The sequence below is a fragment of the Panthera leo genome, chromosome B3, assembly GCF_018350215.1.
Source record: "Panthera leo isolate Ple1 chromosome B3, P.leo_Ple1_pat1.1, whole genome shotgun sequence".
NCBI classification, from domain to species: Eukaryota; Metazoa; Chordata; class Mammalia; order Carnivora; family Felidae; genus Panthera; species Panthera leo.
The window spans coordinates 85739180-85759403 of NC_056684.1; the positions used below are offsets into that span (position 1 = coordinate 85739180).

Here is a 20224-nt window from a genome sequence, read left to right on the forward strand (position 1 = left end):
TTCATGCAACCCACCTGTCACCAGCATCATGCCCACCAATCCACAGGTCACCCAGGAGAGTGAGTTCTATTTCTAGCCTAGTGGTGGGGATCATCCATGTGCTGGACTGGAAGAAAGATTGGTTAAGCTTTGGCAGAGGAGAATGGACAGGACTGAGAGAGGTTCAACTATCCTGAATCCAGATGACAACTTCTCCATGGCAGGATTACTAAAGGAGCAGCTGGTACAGAGGTCCTGGAAAATTCACTGGCACTGAATGAATATATGAATATAATTTCTAATTCTCTGTGGCAGAAAACAATAAACCACAAGTTAAGCATTGAAGAAAGAACAGCTTAGGCTATATAAAATGCCCAGATTATGTAGCCAAAGAAATATGTGAATTCCATAAAGTATGTGAACTGCTCTTGTGTGTAGTCTGGCTCAAAAGTCAGTCTTAGTGTTTTTGTTTGTTTTATTTTTCCAAACACAAAATTTAAAAAATATATATGTAGTGTCAACTCTTAAACTATAATCATTCACTAAGTATTTATTGAGCACCTACTTTATGCCAACGCTGTTCCAGACATTGTATACATGGATCAGTGAACAGAGAAAGAAGGTGCTTTGCTTTTAGAAGCCTACATTCCAGTAGAGGTGAACAAACAGTTAATGAGTACACAAGCAAATCAAATTGATGACTAGTTGCAACATAAGACTAGTGCAAAGATAAATAGGGTAATGAGAAATAGAGAAACACCAGAGGCCATGCTAGATGAGGCAGCCAGGGAAGATTCTAAGATGACAGCTGAACCTAGGGATGAAGGTTGAAGAGAAGCTAGTTATTCCAGGAAGAAGGGATATCAGGTACACAGGTCCTGAGACAGGAAGAGAGCTTGGCATGTTCAAGGAGTAGAGAAATCCCACTGCTGGATATGTACTATGATCATATTAACATTTTTAATGTTTATTTACTTTTGAGAGAGAGAGAGAGAGAGCAAGGAAGGGGCAGAGACAGAAGGAGACACAGAATCTGAAGCAGGCTCCAGACTCAGAGCTGTCAGCACAGAGCCTGCCATGAGGCTTGAGCTCACAAACCATGAGATCATGACCTGAGCCGAAGTCGGACGCTTAACTGAGCCACCCGGGAGCCTCCTAAAATCACATTTTTAAGCACTGACAACATGCCTTTGAAAACATAAAACATCTTATTGGAAGAAGCCTTGTGATCTCTTTGAGGTATACCCTTAATTTCCAGGTAAGAAATCAAGACCCATAGCAGTTTCATTGACTCACTCATCTGGGGCCAACAGCATTGAACTGGAACACCGGTCTCCTGTCTTTATCTTCTCTGAGTTGATATGTGTTACTACATTCTCCCTTGACAGTGTCCACAAAGCCTGGAAAGCCTGTGCACAAAAAGGGATCATCTCTGCTAGCCTGTCCTTTCAGAATGAAAATGGGTCAGAATTGCAACCAGCTCCCACTATAGAACATCTAAAGAAAGAAAATCAGTACTTTCTTCTTACATATATTTACTTTTCAGAATTTAAAAGGGCACAGATAGATAACTTACATTCTAAAGCCTGTTTTCCTTTGAATATTTAGCAGCATTGAATTAGATCTGCAAATGAGACTTGTACCATGATGTGTTGCATCTTTACATAAAAAAGAGAAATGGATATCCCAGATAGATTTTGATTACCTCAAATTGAGGATATTCAGTTTACTTTTCAATGGTTTTTGCTACAAAAGGAAAGTATGTAACCTTTTAAGTACACAAAAAAATTTTACTGGAGAAAATATTCAATCACCCCCAAATGGGAAAATTTTATTCTGAAGGAACTTGGCGCAGAGTATTCAATGCTGCATCCAGAGAATATACGGCTCTATTTATCATCTTGCAAACTTCTTCATTATGTCAAAACTAAATCTCAGCTGTGCCCTAACTGCAAAGCAAAAGCAGTACAGGCTATTTTAACCATCCCAACAAGAATATTTTGAGAATGAATCGATTTTCCAGGAATGTTAAACAATTTTACCAATTTTTGGTCAAGGCTCTCAGGTAAGATACTTACTACATTATCAGTCTTGAATTTATGTTTGTGTAAGGAAATTTATGATTTTTATTCTTGCTTCACAAAAAGGAAAAACAATCTTCTAGAATATCCATAACCGTAGTTTTCAGCTGTGCTACAATCCCAACAATTTAGATTTCATTAGGCTTGATTCCCACTGTATGCTCAACTCAAAAGCAGCTTTCCCATGGGCATGGCTTGAGGTTCTAAGGTTCAGCTCACAGTTAGAGCTTTCACTTCTCAAGCAGCTTCTTTCTCAACACTTTCAAGTTTTCTCACGCTACAGGAAGAGCTTCCCCCATTGTACATGTCATGTAGGGAATATTCCAGTCCTTTTGAGATAAGCACCTGCTCTTTTTAAAAAATATTTTTAAAATATTTATTAATTTTTGAGAGAGAGAGAGAGAGTGAGCAGAGGGCAGAGAGAGAGGGAGACACAGAATCCGAAGCAGGCTCCAGGCTCTGAGCTGTCAGCACAGAGCCCGACATGGGGCTTGAACTCACAAACTGCAAGATCATGACCTGAGCCAAAGTCAAACGCTTAACCGATTGAGCCACCTAGGTGCCCCAGGACCTGTTCTTTTTAATAGATGCAGATGAGAAGAAACACCCTTGATAAGACGATTTTATTTTCACTGGTGGCAGACTACTTAGAGCTCAGCTAAAAATCATTTAAAATAATCATGGAAATCTACACCCAAAACCGAGAGCACACTGTATACACTGTATGTTAGGTAACTTGACAATAAATTATATTTAAAAAAAAATAGTAAAAATAAAAAAATAAGTATGATAGCCAAATAAAAAAATAAGTATGAGAGCCAAATAAAAAGCAAACATTTCGAACTTTTGCTTTACTTCTTGAATTTAGAGCAAGGCCTTATCTCAAAAAGCCTTGAATAGCCACTGAAAATAGACATGATAGGAGTTCCAAATTCTCTACCCCCTCAAAATGTGTACTTAAAATAGAAGATTATCTGAGCAAACTTTATGATTGTATAAAAATGCTTAGAAAAACATCCCATTTGTTTTTAACTCAAAATAATCCAAAATCAGTTTATTTCCTTCTCATATATTATAGTCTTACTACAGACTAACAGCCCAAAATTGGAATTTAAGTCACAGTTAAGACAAAATACGTCATTATAGGGAAACATGTGATGGTCATTGGCTAAATAAGTAGATTCATGAAGCTGTTGAAAATTTACAAACAATTGGATAAAACTCTGGATGGGGCCTGGGGTGGGGGGTGGGGAGAAACAGAGGAAATAGTTTTCATGCTGATGCTCATTTTAGAAGTAATTCACTTTCCCATGACAAAGATAAGAAAGCCATTTAAGAGTTATTTACCTTTCAGCTTAAAAAAAAAAGATGTCTGGAGAAGCCCACTGACAGGCATGAAGAATGTATAGGCTCTTTTCCTTCTCATCCTTCAGGCTGGGATCACACAGAAGGAGAAGCTTTTGCAGTTAAGCAGGAGGAAGAGAGAGGTATCAAAACGGAACACATGTTATGTTATTGCCTAAGGGAGAATCTTCTAAGCCCATTTAATTAGTTGGAGAATAATAGCTACTGTACTTTAAACAAACACCAAATCTTTATTTTAAAAATTTAGACAAAAACACAAACGAAGGAAAGATTAAACACTTTACAGAGGTTCCACATTGTGAGTCATAAAAATAGCATGCTCCTCTAGGGAGTGATTTAAAAAAAGAATTCTGTTTACAAATAAAAAAGAAACGAAAAAAGAAAAAAATCAGAATTAAGAGTTCAAGATTATAAAGTGAGTTACAGTTGATTTAACAAAATTGAGAGTTTTGTTATTTTATGTGGGAGAAACTGACTGGATTTTTTAAAAGGATTTTCTCCTTATTAATGAATCTGAAAAATAATTTTAGCAGATGGTAGCAAGAATATTCTGCCTAAGATCTTTGGGACCAAGTTTCCTCCCAATGTCTCAGAGCAACAGGTCTTTAGGTGTCTCACATTCTATCTCCTCCTCATCCTTGGGCCACTGGAGAAAAGATTAAAGCTACTTAGTAGCAGCAAAGACTGACATGCACCAAGTACTCTGGGTAAGGAAACTATCGTAACCAACCCAGCCTAGGGCCTGGCTTTATGTCCAATGGAAGGACCACCAAATGATGTGAGGGAGGGGAAGACCTTCTACTATCAACCCTTGTGGGTTTTCCACAATTCTGATACAACACTTGTTATCCCAAAGAGAGGCAGGACCATTGTCCACGTAAATATGCCAGCAATAATATTAAAGAAATCTCTTCACTGGGTCACGGCCTAATATCTCTAAACTCTCTGCCTTTCTCCAGAAGGGCACACCAATCTAGAATATAGACATGCTGCATTCTAAACAGGGCACAAAATAGGATTATTTTTTCTAGTTTTAAGGTCATGCTTAGATTCTACACGTCTTTTTAATTAAATCACTATACAAATGTGGGACCCTTTAAAGTTTGTCATGTGCTCATTGGCAATGACACATTTGATCTGTAATAAAGTACTTAGGTGGGAGCAAATGGCATTTTAAAGCATACATGGATTCACTTATGCATTCACAGCAATCCTACGAGGTAACAATGAGCATAGTCAATTTTCACCTATATTATCCATCTTGTGCACTGTTCTGATTTGATTACGCTAATAAATAAATCTTTAGTGATGACTGCAGGGAAAAGCATGACAATCAACACAGAGTTGCAGCGTGGTCACCACCTAGTCCTTCCTTGCTTTCGATAACTACAAAAAGACACTGCAGTTAAGTAAAACACATGCAAGAAACCCTAATGTGGTCATGCAACTGCAAAAGGGAAAGTGGAGTTATATTCACAGGTATTTGGGGATACTGTGACCATTTCATACCATTATATGTTGCCATTGATTGATTTAGCTACAGTGACAAAGTCCCAATAAAAACATAGTCTATAAAAATGTGCTTCTACTCCTTGCTTGCTTTACTTCAGACACATTCTCTCCATGGTTAGAAATAAGCCATGACAGTGGTCTAGCCCCGAATTTCTACGGATGATGAGAAATCAGGCATAACCATGGTCTAACCCTGAATGTGATCTTAATGTTTTATACCACGGACAAATCGTTAACATATGGAAATAACCCTCTCAGCGGCTCTGTTACTTTTATTGAATCCTATAGACTCTACTGCCTCCCCTCTCTACTCCAGCCTAACTTTCCCTGCTGCTCTATTCCCATTTTGAAAGGATTCTTTTCTTCTTCTTCTTCTTCTTTCTTTTTTAAAGGATCTACTGGGGGAAAACATTCTTCGTTCCTTGTTTCCTCCCTGCTGTTCTGTGGGCCCCAATGCTGCTCAATGTCCCCACTCCAGTCTCTTAAATTAAGTGTTCATTTTCAAGTTCATGGCTGTTCCCTCTCTACTGCCATAAAGGGAGGCTGTGGATGCACCCCAGCTCTTTGCTCCTCACTCTCTTCTGGGCTCCCCACAAAGTAGCCTGTCTCCACAGCAGTCCTCAGATTTCTCTTTTTAATAAAGTTTGTGGCAGGCTAACACCTCTAAATCATTTTTACCCATCACAGCCATTTACCTTCTCTCTGTGACAACCAACGCTCATTCCTCTCCCATCCTCTGGCATTGATTTTTGCTTCTGTAACCTCACTCAGTAGGACAATAGATGTTTTTTTCTGGCTGTAGATAATACTTTCCCATATCATTCTCACAAACCACAGAATGAGCTCTGCAGGGAACTTCTGTCCTTCCACTTTTATTCATTACGAACAAAAGCAGTTTACATAAATGAAACCAAGGAGAACCACAGGTAAATGAGATGTTTAACACACATCCACACATGCACAGAGGGGTGGGGGGAAGGAACTCTTTACATGAAAACTTTTTACAGAACTGCCTATAAGGGTATTCAGCAACATTTCCCAAAGGTTGACCCAGTGACTAGTCTGGGCTCCCTGCTTAAGATTCACCTAAGAGGGTGTTAAATATATTGGTACGTCCCACCCCTAGAGTTTTGGCTTCAGCAGGTCTGGGGTATGGGAGCCACCAACAGAGTGTAAATCAATCTCAACAACTTGAGTAAAAGCCCCATAAGCACATATAACAATGTATGGATGCCAAGTTTTCAACCCATGTGAGTCTTTAGAATTCACACAGTGATTAATATGTTTTGAGAGAAGTATGATAAGACTTTTCAGTGCAAGTTAAGTCCTGATGGGAGGAAGGATGGAAGCCAAGGTATGTACCGGCCGATCCACTCACCAGCAGCCTGTAACTGTATGTCTGTAATGAGATGTGGAAACGCCTCTCCCCTTCTTGCCTTCCCTAGCACCCACCAGAAAATGTGCCTTGCAGCTTTTTGACAGGACGCAGTTTTAAAAGATCAGTTTTTACAGGATCAGTAATTTATTTAGTTTGTACCTGATTTATGCCACATTCAAAAATGAAACAAAAGTGATTAAAAATGACTGGGGGCGAAACAGAATGAACACCTTAGTAATGCTCTCTTCCTGAAGCACAAGGAACCATTTCCCTTCCAGGGAATAAAAGTGTGAAAGGTATATTAAGCTAAAATCCCCTTGGACTGCGATATGGGTAAATCTTTGAAGCTTCTGATTGCCACTTTCTTCACACAGGTACAAACCTTCAAATGCATATGCAGTAAAATTCCCTTCCACTGAGGACCCTGCTTAATTGCAACTGTCAACGCATTCTAAGCAACAGTATTCTTCTTACTGAGGAACCACTGGACCACTTCTCTTTCCCCTTAAAGAATTTCTTTCCCATTGCATTCCAGACCCATGCTATCTAATCCAGTAATCACTAGCCATGTGTGGCTACACAGCATTTGAAATGAGACTGACTAGTCAGTATTTAGATGTGCCCTAAGTGTTAAAATATGCACCAGATTTCAAGGGTTAAGTATTTAAAAATGGAATGTAAGGGCGCCTGGGTGGCTCAGTCGGTTAAGCGTCTTGACTCTTGGTTTTGGCTCAGGTCATGACCATGAACCTGTGGGTTTGAGCCCCGCATCGGGCTCCACGCTGACAGCACAGAGCCTGCTTGGGATTCTCTGTTTCCCTCTCTCTCTGCCCCTCCCCTGCCTGGGCTGTCTCCCTCAAAACACATAAATAAACTTAAAAAAAAAAGGACATGTAGAACCTTGGGCAAATTATTTTCAAACAAAGACTGTAAAATATCTCATTAAATTTTTAAATTGATAAACACATTGCTATGACAATGTTTTTGGATACATGAGGTTAAACCAGATACACTGTTAAACTTAATTTTACCTGTTTCCTTTTACTTTTTAAAATGTGGCTATTAGAAAACTTAAAATCATATGTGTGTCAGGAATTTTATTTTGATTAGCCAGTGCTGTCCTAGATGAAGTCCAGCATTTTGCTTTCTATCTCGAAGCTTGTCACACATGCTCTCTGAGGACCTTCAGTCCCCTGTGGGTTCAGCCCACCCCGCTTTCATTTTGGCACACCTGTTGGAAACCCTCTCACCTCACTCTTCCCTAATCCAGTCTCTGGAGCTGCACTACAAGCCTGATATGTTTCTGCTCACCATCCTATCAAGTAATATCTCCTCTTTTATTTAAACAGATTCTTACTTCCCACCTCTTTTATGAAATTTTATGTCTTTTAATGACAACAGCACAGCTCCTGGAGGCCAGGCACGATGCTTGCTGTGGCACACAGTCCTAAATAATGTCAGCACATAGCCCTAAAATGATATGTGGAATGATGTCAACAGGAACGCATAGATGAAACTGATGCTCTCCTGCCCTCAGACCCAGAAGGACTATCTACTTGCAAACACCCCTCTGAGAAAAGATTTAAATGTAGTGCTCATATAACACAAGTCTTCCGGCTTGGAAACTTGAAACCGCCTGATTCCATATTAAACATTTCCCCTCTCCCACACTTTTTATTTTCCCTCGTATTTCCCTGACTACCTTACAAACTCCATTTGTCTTTGTAGTCCCTTTTCCTTTGCTGACACAGTATTAAATGCCATGTATATGTGTGTGTGTGTGCGTGTGTGTGCGCACGCGCGTGCACTATATACATATATATATATTCATATAAACACATATGCATATATAAATACCATAAATATGTATATCCCCATTCATTTCTCACAATAATGTACATACCATTATTGTTCCTATTTAAAGCTTAGGAAACTTAGGCACAGGGAAGTTTAGTAACTTACCTGATGTTACACAGATAGTAAGTGAAGAAGCAGGATTTGAACCCATGCTGCCTAACTCTAGAGCCAGAGTCCTTAACTGCCAGGTTATCCTCTGGTGTTTGTATACACAAACACCAAGGCCCACGTAAGCTTGAAGCTGCTAGGGCCATCTGGTGCCAAGTGAGAGAAGCACCCTACCCCCAAATGAATCCTATGCAGGAAACGGAGAGTTGAAGGGAGACAGAGAGGAAGAGAGACAGAGAATGAGAGACAATATGAGAGAGATATGATTATTTTATTGTTTTTGTTTATTTATTTAAATCCTTGGGAGAATACAAAGCTAGAAACTAACTTTGGTCTTTCTAATTATACAAGGACATAGAGTCTTTTGTCATTTATAGTTATGTGTTCTTAACCAGAAGGTTAACCCACAATTGTATACAAAGTTCTTTGCATATAACTTTAAAAGAACCATAAAATAATGTATAGGCCTATCTCTAGGAAGAATCTCAAAAGAGACCTTGATTCTACCTAAGTGTCATGTGTATAATAGCATCTCAGTCAAGTCTCCTCAGCTAACATAAGGTGGGACACTTACAGCAAGGCAGTTGCCATGTGGCTAGCTTATGCCAACATGGGTCTATCCCTGGAGCTATACTTCTATGAAGCAGATACACTAGTTCTTATATTAAGCCAGGTGCCACAGTGCCTAAAATCCCTTCATAAAAAAAATTATTAATTATAACTTCAAATCATCTTTTTTAAAAAATTTTTTTTAATGCTTATTTATTTTTGAGACAGAGAGAGAGCATGAACAGGGGAGGGTCAGAGAGACAGGGAGACACAGAATCTGAAACAGGCTCCGGGCTCCGAGCTGTCAGCACAGAGCCCGATGTGGGGCTCGAACCCACGGACTGCGAGATCATGACCTGGGCTGAAGTCGGACGCTCAGCTGACTGAGCCACCCAGGCGCCCCTCTAATCATCTTTTAAAATGCAGAGTGAGTTCTTACAAAATTAAAAATGCATGCTTGAAACGTAAGTGCCCATCAATGGATGAATGGGTAAAGAAATTGAATACACTATATACAACAGTATTATTCAGTCATAAAAAAGAAGGAAATCCTGCCACTTGTGACAATGTGGATGGATCTTGAGGGCATCGTGCTAAGTGAAATAAGTCAGAGAAAAACAACTACCGTATGATCTCACTTACACGTGAAATCTAAAAAAAGAAAAGAAAAAGAAAAAAAAGAGAAAAAATGAAATTTATAAGTAAAAAGAACAGATTGGTGGTTGCCAGAACCTGGGGGTAGGGGGTGAGTGAAACGGGTAAAGGGGGTCAAAAAGTACAAACTTCCAGTTATAAAATAAATGAATCCTGGGGACGTAACGTATATCATGGTGACTACAGTTAATAGTGCTGTATTGCATATTCGAAAGTTGCTAAGAGAGTAGATCTTAAAAGTTCTCAGCACAAGAAAACAAATTTGTAGCTATGTATGGTGTTGGATGTTAACTAGACTTATTGTGGTGATCATTTTGCAATATATACAAATATCGAATTATTATGTTATATACCCAACACTAACATAATATTATATCAATTACATCTCAATTAAAAAAAAAAGGAAAATGCACACTTACGGCATCTCTTTCTCCAAATCTCACTAGAATGATGGCTTCTCTGTCCTGGTTCTGTTTGTTTTCAGACCCATTTTCTTGTTCCCTTGTTCTGTCCTGCTTTATTATGCAAAAAGACTGCCTTCTGCTAGGCTGGGTTTCCTAGGCTTCCACGGTTTAGCAAATAGAAGCACTGGTGGGAGACTGAAGACTGGGGAGAAATGAGAAAGTAGAGGATTTTTCTCTCTGTCTGTCTGCCTCAGGTAGTGAACCTGGCAATGGCTGGGGTTCCAGCTACAACTAGACAGATCTACTATGGTTCCAGCTTCACCAGGTAACCCTGGCCCTTGGGCTCAGGTAATACCACCATCTCCTTTGGCTCTCAGCCTGGGGTAACAGAATTGATCATTTACAAAGTTAAAAAAAGGAAAAGAAAAAGAAAAAAAATCTCTGTAAAGGATGAGTTTGGAAATGCGTTTTCATTCCACAATGAAAAGAATTAGACAGAAATAGAATCCAAAAAGAAAAGGCTAAACTCCAAGAAGTAAAAATTTAGTTTGCTATACTTCTGCACATGAGATATTATTGAAAATGAGCCATTTCCATACTCAGGTTAATTCAGAGTACTACCTTTTAAGTAATATTATCCAAGGATAGGCAAAAACAGCCCACAAAAGCACTCTGAAGGAAGTGAGGTTTGGCATGGTGTATGTCATCTCCCACGTTGACAATGCCTACAACAATTTAGAATCCAGTGCCCCTGATGTCATTAAGGAAGGTGACATGTTAAAATTACCAATGCTGCATGGTTTCATATGTTATCTCTTACAGTTTACAGTTTATCTTATTTAGAAATGTAGTCATCTCCTGTACAATATAATGGTGAAGTGATTTCAGCATTTAGTCTGTCCTATCTATTCCCTGTCACTTCTGTGTTAGTACCCAGTGAGATAGGCTGCCAATCTTTGCATATTCTACTTCTGTTGCAAAGTCAGTTGCACGTTATTTTGGACTTTCAGTTTACTCTATGATTGTGTCTTTATTCAATATACTTTTTATTGCTATACAGGTCAAATATCATCCCATATCAAATTCCCTTCTTCTTCAGGGCACCTGGATGAATTATATTTTCCCTCCCCTCTGAAGTTAGACAACAGCATGTGACTGATTCCAATCAATGAATGCTATTTTCAAAATATCCATGTAACAAAAAAGATGTAAAGCCCCAGTTACTTGGCACATCCATTTCAAGAAGTATTCTATTCGAACCCAGTACCATGAAATAATACAATTTTTGAAACTTACTGTGATGAAATTCCTACTAACTCATCAGACTGTGAGATCTTTAGGACAGAGCTCACCTGGAACCCACAGGCACTAGATACTTAATAAGTAAATGAATGAATGATTGTGTGACTGAATGAGTGAGCATAATTTCAATATCATGTCTTATTTAAATCATTCTTATTTCTCCTCTGTGCTCATTCGAACATGTCACCAATTTAGGAAATTAACCTTAAAAAAACCAGTTTATTCCTCAGTGAGGCTAGAAACAATATTTTGGCTTTTCAAAGGTTGGCATGCAGTCTAAGAAGGAAATGCCAGTGAGTTTTGCTTTCTGTTTCTGAACACTGTAAAAAGATGGGCCAGGGAGTGCATGCAATTTTACATTTGAATGTAATTGTGGTTTTCTTTCTCTGTTTGGGTTTGGTGACTTGAGGCTGTAATGGACTGAATGTTTGTGTCCCCCCAGATTCATATATTGGACCCCTAACCCCAGTGTGATGTTATTTGGAAATGGGGCCTTTGGGGAGGTAGTTAGGTTTAGGTGATGTCATGATATTAGACTCGGTGGAGTGCTGATAATGGGGTTAGTGCTCTGATAAGTAGAGGGAAAGATATCAGAGCTGCCTCTCTCCCTCAAGTGAAGACACAACAAGGAGGTGGCTGTTTACAAGTCAGGAAGAGGGCTCTTACCAAGAACCAAATGGACTGGCACTTTGATCTTGGACTTTCCAGCCCCAGAATTATAATAAATGTCTGTTGCTTTAGCCATCCAGTCTATGAGTATTTTGTTATAGCTGCTCAAGCTAAGACAGGGCCAAATTCTCATCTTCTCTCATTTAGAAATGCAATATTATTTGCATGTCACAGCCTTGCTTTCAGTAGGCAGCTTAAGATTCTGCTGCCTCTTTAGGGAAATTAAGCAACATGTCCATTCAATGATCAGCCTGACTCTTCAAGTATTTTCTAACTTCGGCAGTGAGGGTCTGTTCAACCACCATTGGTTGCAAGGCACTGTTTGCTATTGAGCTCCAACGTAGGTACGCTGCTCTTAGGTTTGACACAATGCAAATAAATGGAAACTTTCACTAAACTCTAACAGCTTCTAATTTAAAAAATAGAGAGCTCAGTAATTCAGCCACAGATTTATTTTTAAAAATGCTCTAGATCATAGTAAAACCCAGATGAATTTTTTTCACTTTTTTCAAATGGTAAATAGAACTATTACATTGCCCTGATTTGCATCTTCCTTTAAGAGCAAATGCATTTTCCTAGAAATATGGCATTTTGCATTGGCAAACGGTTGCCACTTTAAGCACTATTTAAGAAGTTTACTTGAAATTTTGTCTTTTTTTTTTAAACATTTATTTATTTTTGAGACAGAGAGAGACAGAGCATGAACGGGGGAGGGTCAGAGAGAGAGGGAGACACAGAATCCGAAACAGGCTCCAGGCTCTGAGCTGTCAGCACAGAGCCCGACGTGGGGCTTGAACTCACAGACTGCGAGATCATGACCTGAGCCGAAATCGGACGTTTAACCGACTAAGCCACCCAGGCGCCCCGAAATTTTGAAGTCTCACATCAAAATGCTGACTATTAAGTAGCAATCTGTTATATGCAATGCCTAATGAAAGTCTGCTGTCATAATTCACTGAATTTCAGTTTTTACATCACTTTGATAAATTTATCCCGCTTACCAGCTTAGCCACAAATCATACCTAATGGTTGTCATGTGAAGTCAGTAAAATATCATATACCTTCTGATGACCTCTTTCCAAAAATGCTTTTCCCTATTCACATTTTATCTGTCAGATAGCATTTTCCTTAAGAAGTAAATATAAATGCCATTATTGGGAGAAGCTACTGGCCTAGGACAAGTTCTAGCATTTAGTGTTCTGACATCTTAATTTGGATATCAGCCAAAGTCAATAAAGCTTGTTCATGCAGAACCTTACCTGGTTTTCACCACGTCGAGGGGGTGCATCAGGCAAATTTCTACAAGACCTGAAAGACGATAAAGAAAAGTCCAATAAACACTTATGTAAACACTGGTTCTTGTTTCCTTGACCCCATTGATTTCTCAAGTATGAAGATTCAAATAAAACTCGGGGCTTTGGAAATGACAGCTCGTAGTCAGAGACTAGTAGCAAAAGACAAAAGTATGAGTGCTCTGGCACAAGCATGGAGGTGGGGCTGTAGGGGAAAGAAAATGCAAAAGGAATCAGATGTCCAAAATTCCAATCATCTAGGCAGGAACTATTGTGTACCATTCCAGTCCAATAAATAAATATATGTCAAAGGAAAGGAGGAAAGAAAAGAAGGAAAGAAGGGAGAGAAGCTTGGTTTCAGCACTTCTGCCACTCACTAACATGACAAATCATAGCCTCAATCTCAGTGTGCATGAAATAAAGATAATGATGTCGTTTATCTCCCTGGGTAGGTACAAGGATCCAATGCATATTTAATACATTAATAGCTTAATAGAGAATATATATTAAGTGTTCTTTGCATGCTAGACAGTATTCTAAGCAGTGCCTAGTTTATCTCATTTAATCTTCACAAGAGCTTGCTGGGTAGCAGGTATAATTATTCCCATTTTACAGATGAGATCATTGAAGCACACAACGTTAACAACTTGTCTAAGATCTTACAGCTAAGAAATATGCAGTAACCTCATAAAAAGCCCATGATCTTAACAATTGCACACTTAGAATTTCTATACGTTCTTGCAAATCCATTGTAAAGCCCTCCTGTTGTCTAACTGAGCAGAGAAGACTGCTCAATTACAAACTACTGGCATGTAACAATAGTAGCAGTAAAAATAGTATTATGTACTAGCGGTAGTAAAAATAATGACGGCAGCGATGGTCATTTAACACACAGTATCACAGGTATGCAAAACTACTAAGCAAGGTGAGTATGTATTATCTTCATCTTTACTTGAATATAAGCAAACAGAGGTTGACAGTGTTGGTTGATTTGCCCAAAAGCCATATTATTTGTGGGTAGTTTCTTAAACACAGACCACTTACCACTCTTTCCATTTGCAAACTAACTCAATTTGAGCTTAGCTGTGCTTTAGTTCACCTTCCCCATTCCATATTTATATATACAAATGTCTCTTACTCCCCATACTGGTAAAGTCCAGTTAGCCCAAAGTTCTTATGTATTGACCCAAAACAACTGTCTTCCTTTGGCTGAAACTAACAGGATCCAATATTAATGCCTGTGCCACAGGTTTCCCAGCAGGAATGCTCTTTAGTGGTTGGTAACCAAATCACTGACCCAATCAGTCCCATTGCCTAGAGATGGGAGGAGAACGATGTAGGACAGCAGAGGCAACAGAATTGCTAGGCACAATAGTAAAGCCACTGGGCACTGTTTTAACTTCAGAATAAGATCTGTTACTCAGGATTGCACGGGTGGGTTTCTTACTTGCAACCAGGAAAGTCTCAGTACATTTCCTCTTGCTTTAAAATTCACATTCACCTTGAAGTAAGAATCAGGTGACCAGAGTTCTCATCCTGGTGCCTTCAGGGAATGAAAATTTACCCCTGGGGACATCAGTCCCTTACCTGTAAAGGGAAAAGTTAAATGGTCTATCGTACCTTTAAGGTACTATATGTTTTACTTATAATTCTAACTTAAATGTTATTACATTAGCTAGAAAACGATAAAGCTCTAATTTCATAAATAGGATTTACCCTGGAAACTGAGACGTACAAAATATAGTTCTTACCAAGCAAGAAGCTTCTATTAAGTGCACTTATGTGCATCTCATGAGCATAAGGTAGTAAGATACTCAGAATCAGTTTAGCAAAGCAAGGACACAGTTTCTCCCGCTAACGTGGCATTAGAAAAGAAGCAACATGTTAAACACCAAATAGCACTAGTTGATATATTTCTCAAAAAATTTACCACAGGAACTAACAATCCCAACAACTTATTAAAACCAGTAACAGAATTCATAGAATCTATTCACATTTATCTATACCTATTTGCAAAATTTTCCTCGTTTCCTGTTTGCTAATGGGCATTTCTGGTAGTAAGTAGGTAACTACCTTAGATTGCTATAGTTTTCTGGTTACTTAAAATTCTTTTCCAACCTCTAGTATGCACTGAAACATTCATTTTATCCAACAAGCTTACATTGGTTGTCTTTTATGTGTCTGGCATTGAGGATAGAGTCTAGTGAAGGGAATGGACACACAAGAACAAACAATAACGCACGGGAGGAGGTGCAATGGTCAGAGTTTATGGGAACACAGCAGAGAGAGGCTCCTGATCCAGCCTGGAGTTGGGTGAGAGGTGGAAAGGGATTCGAGGCCGAAAGAGGACAGAATGAGCATCAGGCATGGAGGAGACACTGCATACAAAAAGAAGGAAAGAGGAAAGAACAAGATAAGCATTGCAGTAGCTGAGGGTTGAAGGCAGGACATGGCAAGAGATGAGGCTGTAAGTGTATAGGTCAGGGTCAGATTCATGTTCAGGCACTTGTAATTCATCCCACAGGCCATAAAATGCCAGTGAAAGATATTCTAAAAAAATAGCTCTTTGGTTGTTTTTTCTTATTTCTTAATGTATCCATGTTCATTGAAGACATTCTGAGGGATTTTATTTTATTTTATTTTAATTTTGAGAGAAAGAGACAGACAGACAGAAAGAGTGCAGGAGCGTGAGCAGGGGAGGGGCAGAAAGAGAGGGAGAAAGAATTCCAAGTAGGCTGTGCTCTGTGAGGACAGAGCCTGCAGTGGAGCTCAAACTCACAAACAGTGAGATCATGCATGACCTGAACCAAAATCAAGAGTTGGACGCTTAACTGACTGAGCCACCCAGGCACGCCTATTTTATTTTATTTTTAAAGCAGGCTTCGGGGCGCCTGGGTGGCGCAGTCGGTTAAGCGTCCGACTTCAGCCAGGTCACGATCTCGCGGTCCGTGAGTTCGAGCCCCGCGTCAGGCTCTGGGCTGATGGCTCGGAGCCTGGAGCCTGTTTCCGATTCTGTGTCTCCCTCTCTCTCTGCCCCTCCCCCGTTCATGCTCTGTCTCTCTCTGTCCCAAAAATAAATTAAAAACGTTGAAAAAAAAAAAATAAAGTAGGCTTCATGTCCAGAGTGGAGCCCAACACAGCGCTTGAACTCACGACCCTGAGATCAAGACCTCAGCTGAGATCAAGAGTCAGATGCTCAACTGACTGAGCCACCCAGGTGGCCCATATTGAGAGATTTTAAGAAGTGAGATATTAGCCTCTGTTAACACGCTCTCCCAACAATCTAATAATATGTCTACTAATCCTCCCACTGTTCCCAATCACACATTCACATACAAACATGAGCACTGAGGCTCCAACTGCTACCCTTTGGTTACCAGTAAAAGCATGATCTCTCATCAGAGCATAGATGGCCCAATGTCTCATGTACCTGTAATGCCCATCTATACAGCTACCTACTAAACTGTAACTTGGCCAATAGGAAAGTAGGACTTAAATTATCAAATGTAATTTGTCCAGAATCTCTTGGTTGTTCATTCATTGTCATCTTTAATCAAAACAAGTAATCTTGAAGAATTCAAGTAAGCAGCAAAATGCATCATAAGCAGAAAGGACAGATATGTTGGCAATGATATGGAAGTTTTGGTTTTCAATCAGAGTTCAGAGTTAAATCCAGATTGACTCAGGGTAGGAATGGCTGGTTGTTGGGTTGTTGTCCTCTACTGGATAGCTAGGGGCTGTGAGATTCTGATAATTATTGATGGAAATAACCATAAAAGTAGAACAAGATGAATCATGTTGTCATAGGCCTAGATGTGACCCCTGGAAACTGAACTGTACTGTGTACTATTTGGCAATTCTATTATCTAGGATGAAGTCATTATCTAAATAATGGGTTAGAGGACACAGATTTAATGATTTCTCTTTTCTCATAAAATTCAAAGTTTAACATAGGCAAGAAGATGACTTTGAAATTGCCAACTCAAGACACACGAGTCTGAAAACAAATGAGACCTAGAAGTTTTGCTCTCACAACTTAGCATTTATTAAACTCACCAGCCACAGATGAACACAAAATAAAAAGGTTCAATCTCCTCTACCAATGCATAATACAAAAATGGTATTGCTAACTATCAACCATGGAACCAATTTCCTTGGAAAAAAAAGGTTATAACTTCATGATATTTGAGAAGGAATATGAAAAAGAAGTGAGAACCTACATAATTATAGATTTAGATGAGAGCTTTCCTTATAACTCTTTCTGGTTGTTTTTCAAATTAAATTATGTGCTTGATCTTCAAACCAGAAAAATAGACACTTTAGAGATAAAATATCTTCAAGATAGGTTTATTTTTAAATGTATTGGACTATCTGCATCTTTTATTCATTTTGTGGATAAAAAGCATAATCAAAACTTAACCAAAATACAGTAAAAAATGTATAAAAACATGTTTAAAAAGTACATTTTCCAAATAACATGCTATATATAAGGAAGTTCAAGATATTTCATTTGTTATTTTTGAGGCAATTGCTTATTTATCACAGTAACAAGCTAGCAAGAATTGCTATTAGATTTATTTAAATTAGATAAAAGACTAATTTTATAAGGCCAGAATTTATGAAAATTAAGAAATCCCAAAGCAGGTTGATATTGTGAATTTATCATATTGTAAATGTTTTCATTGTTCTTACAGATCCATGTCACTTCAGTGACCATGACCATTTCTGTATGATTCAAATGAAACTGGTAATGTGACCCAGTCATGAGCACAGAAAGGTATGGGCTAGCCCCTGAACCTTACCTTGGGGTTTCCCCTAACTGCTCCCTTCTTTCAACTGGCTTACATACATGATTTCACCTGAGCCAGTATTGCTGGAAAAGGACTAACATGACCTTGTTGTAAACCGTCTCCCAGCCTCCATTTTTTTTTCTGAATAGGACTCTTGGCCTATTTAACCACAAAACTGTACTGAACATGTACCCCATCCTCTTCGTCAGATTTAACTTGAGCCCACATCTTTTCCTAAGAAGAGTACAGACACTATCATACAGTGATTTAATCATGATTGGTAAAAGAACAGTTTCTTCTCAGTGTTCAATTCTCTGGGCCTTTCCTTTTTCTCTGAAATGTCCTGTAAAGACACACACACACACACACACACACACACACACACACACACACACAGACTTCTTCCAAGAATCCTACTTCCCTTCAGATCTCAATTTGGGCAACCATCTTACCAGAAATCCTCGGGCAAAGACTGTTAGTTGTCCCCTAATATTCATCCCCTCCTTCTTCTTCCTGGCTGCCCAGAATAAATATTGCATTTTCCAGCCTCTCTTGCTGGTAGGCATTACCATGTGAGCAAGTTCTGGCCAATGGGGTATAAGTGAAAGTGGTTTGCGCACTTGAATACTTGAGCTTCTGAGAAGACTTCTAAAAATAGGGAGGCTGTTCCTTTCCTCCCTTTTCCTCCTTCCTACTGATGGGATGTGAACCTAGGGTTGGAGCAGGTATCTTGGACAATGAGGTGACTTTGGGCACACAACACAGCAACAGGACAGAGGCAGTCTCTAAATCATGGAGATCTGATCTATCTACCTCCAGGCATCCATGTTGGAGAGAAGTGTCCATTTCTTTTAAACTACTGTTATTTGGGTTTTCTGCCATTGTACCTGAATCTGAATCTAACTGATATGCGTGCCCTTTGTTGTGCTCCCACAGTACCTTGAACTTGTGTTATTACATGGCACTGCAACTGTGTTTTCTTGCCTGAAAGCTCCAGGGGGACAGAGACTCCACCTGCCTTATTCACCTTTGCATCCCATCACTTTGCATAATGGCTGGCACTCAGCAAGCTCTATAAAAATTTGTTGAATAAATAAATTAAAGCTGATTAGGGTTACTGCCTCTGCCATTATCTCAGGTAATTCTCAAGATAAACTGAACTGACAGCTATTTATTCTACATTTATGTCATTAGTTTGAGTATTATACAAATAAGCAAGTAAGGACAAGAAATGTTGGTAAAAATTATATGAAATAAAGTACATTAAGTACTTGAATACAAAATTGCAATATTGTTCATCACATGCTCAGATGTTCAGCTATGTAAAGAAGGCAACCAATCAGCACCTAATTGATTGACAAATAATTCTTGAGGGCTGTGTACATGCTAGGTGCTGTGCTAGGTCCTAGGGACAAAGCCTGAAGCACCATCAAGGGTGCCTAAAAGGCTGAAGGATTTCAAAGGTGGGCACAGGTACGACACATTGAGAAGGGCTTTCCAGGTAGAGGGAAGACATTGAGAGAGAATAGCAATCTGCATAAAACTGTTTCAGGCCCAGGGATTTAGTGCTGCTATTTACAATGCAAAATATTGCTATTTAATTTCTGTATCAATTCTAGTCTTGCATAAACCTTTACTTTTATCCCAAATTGACAACTGTCTTCAAGGAACTATATCATGGTTCTTATAAAACAAATGACAGAAAATACAGACACATATTTAACAAGTTTAAAGTAAAATTGTAATTCTTCTGTAGTTTGAGTGTGCTTTATATTTCAAATTACTTGTCCTTGGTCACAAATCTGACTTCTGTAAGGTAGAGACACTTAAAAAATTACATATAAATATATATATATATATATATATATATATATATATATATATATATATTTATCAATGTATGTATTTCCAGCAGGCAGTGTCTACAATTCTCACCTACTTGCCCACGACCACCAACAGATACCTCATCTCAACGATAGCCTTTTTCCTGAGAGCTGGAAGTAGAAAAATCACATAGAAGGCATCACTTTCCAGAAAGGATGGGATTGTTCTTTTTCATTCTAGAGATTTAAATGCTTACAACATAAAGCAAAAGATCTTTTTTTCCCCCTATCCCTTTACATCCTGGGCCACAGAAAAGAGACATTGGAAAGTGTCCTGCTACATTGATGGACTGATGACCACAGGACATATTTGACCCCTACTGACTCCTAATGGAATCCAAAAGTACAGAAACCTAGAATGCATCCCTGTGCTTTCCTTCCTGGCCCACCTCTGCTCTCAC

The 20224-nt window shown here is 38.9% G+C and overlaps 1 protein-coding gene across 1 annotated transcript in view; it reads right to left on the bottom strand.

The window, feature by feature from the left end:
- Positions 1 to 20224, bottom strand: part of SLC25A21 (solute carrier family 25 member 21) — a 485962-nt gene that overhangs the window by 179077 nt on the left and 286661 nt on the right. Inside the window, exon 2 of the mRNA XM_042943202.1 lies at positions 13118 to 13166. Within this exon, the coding sequence (XP_042799136.1) occupies positions 13118 to 13166 (49 nt within the window). The remainder of the gene's footprint in view (positions 1 to 13117; positions 13167 to 20224) is intronic.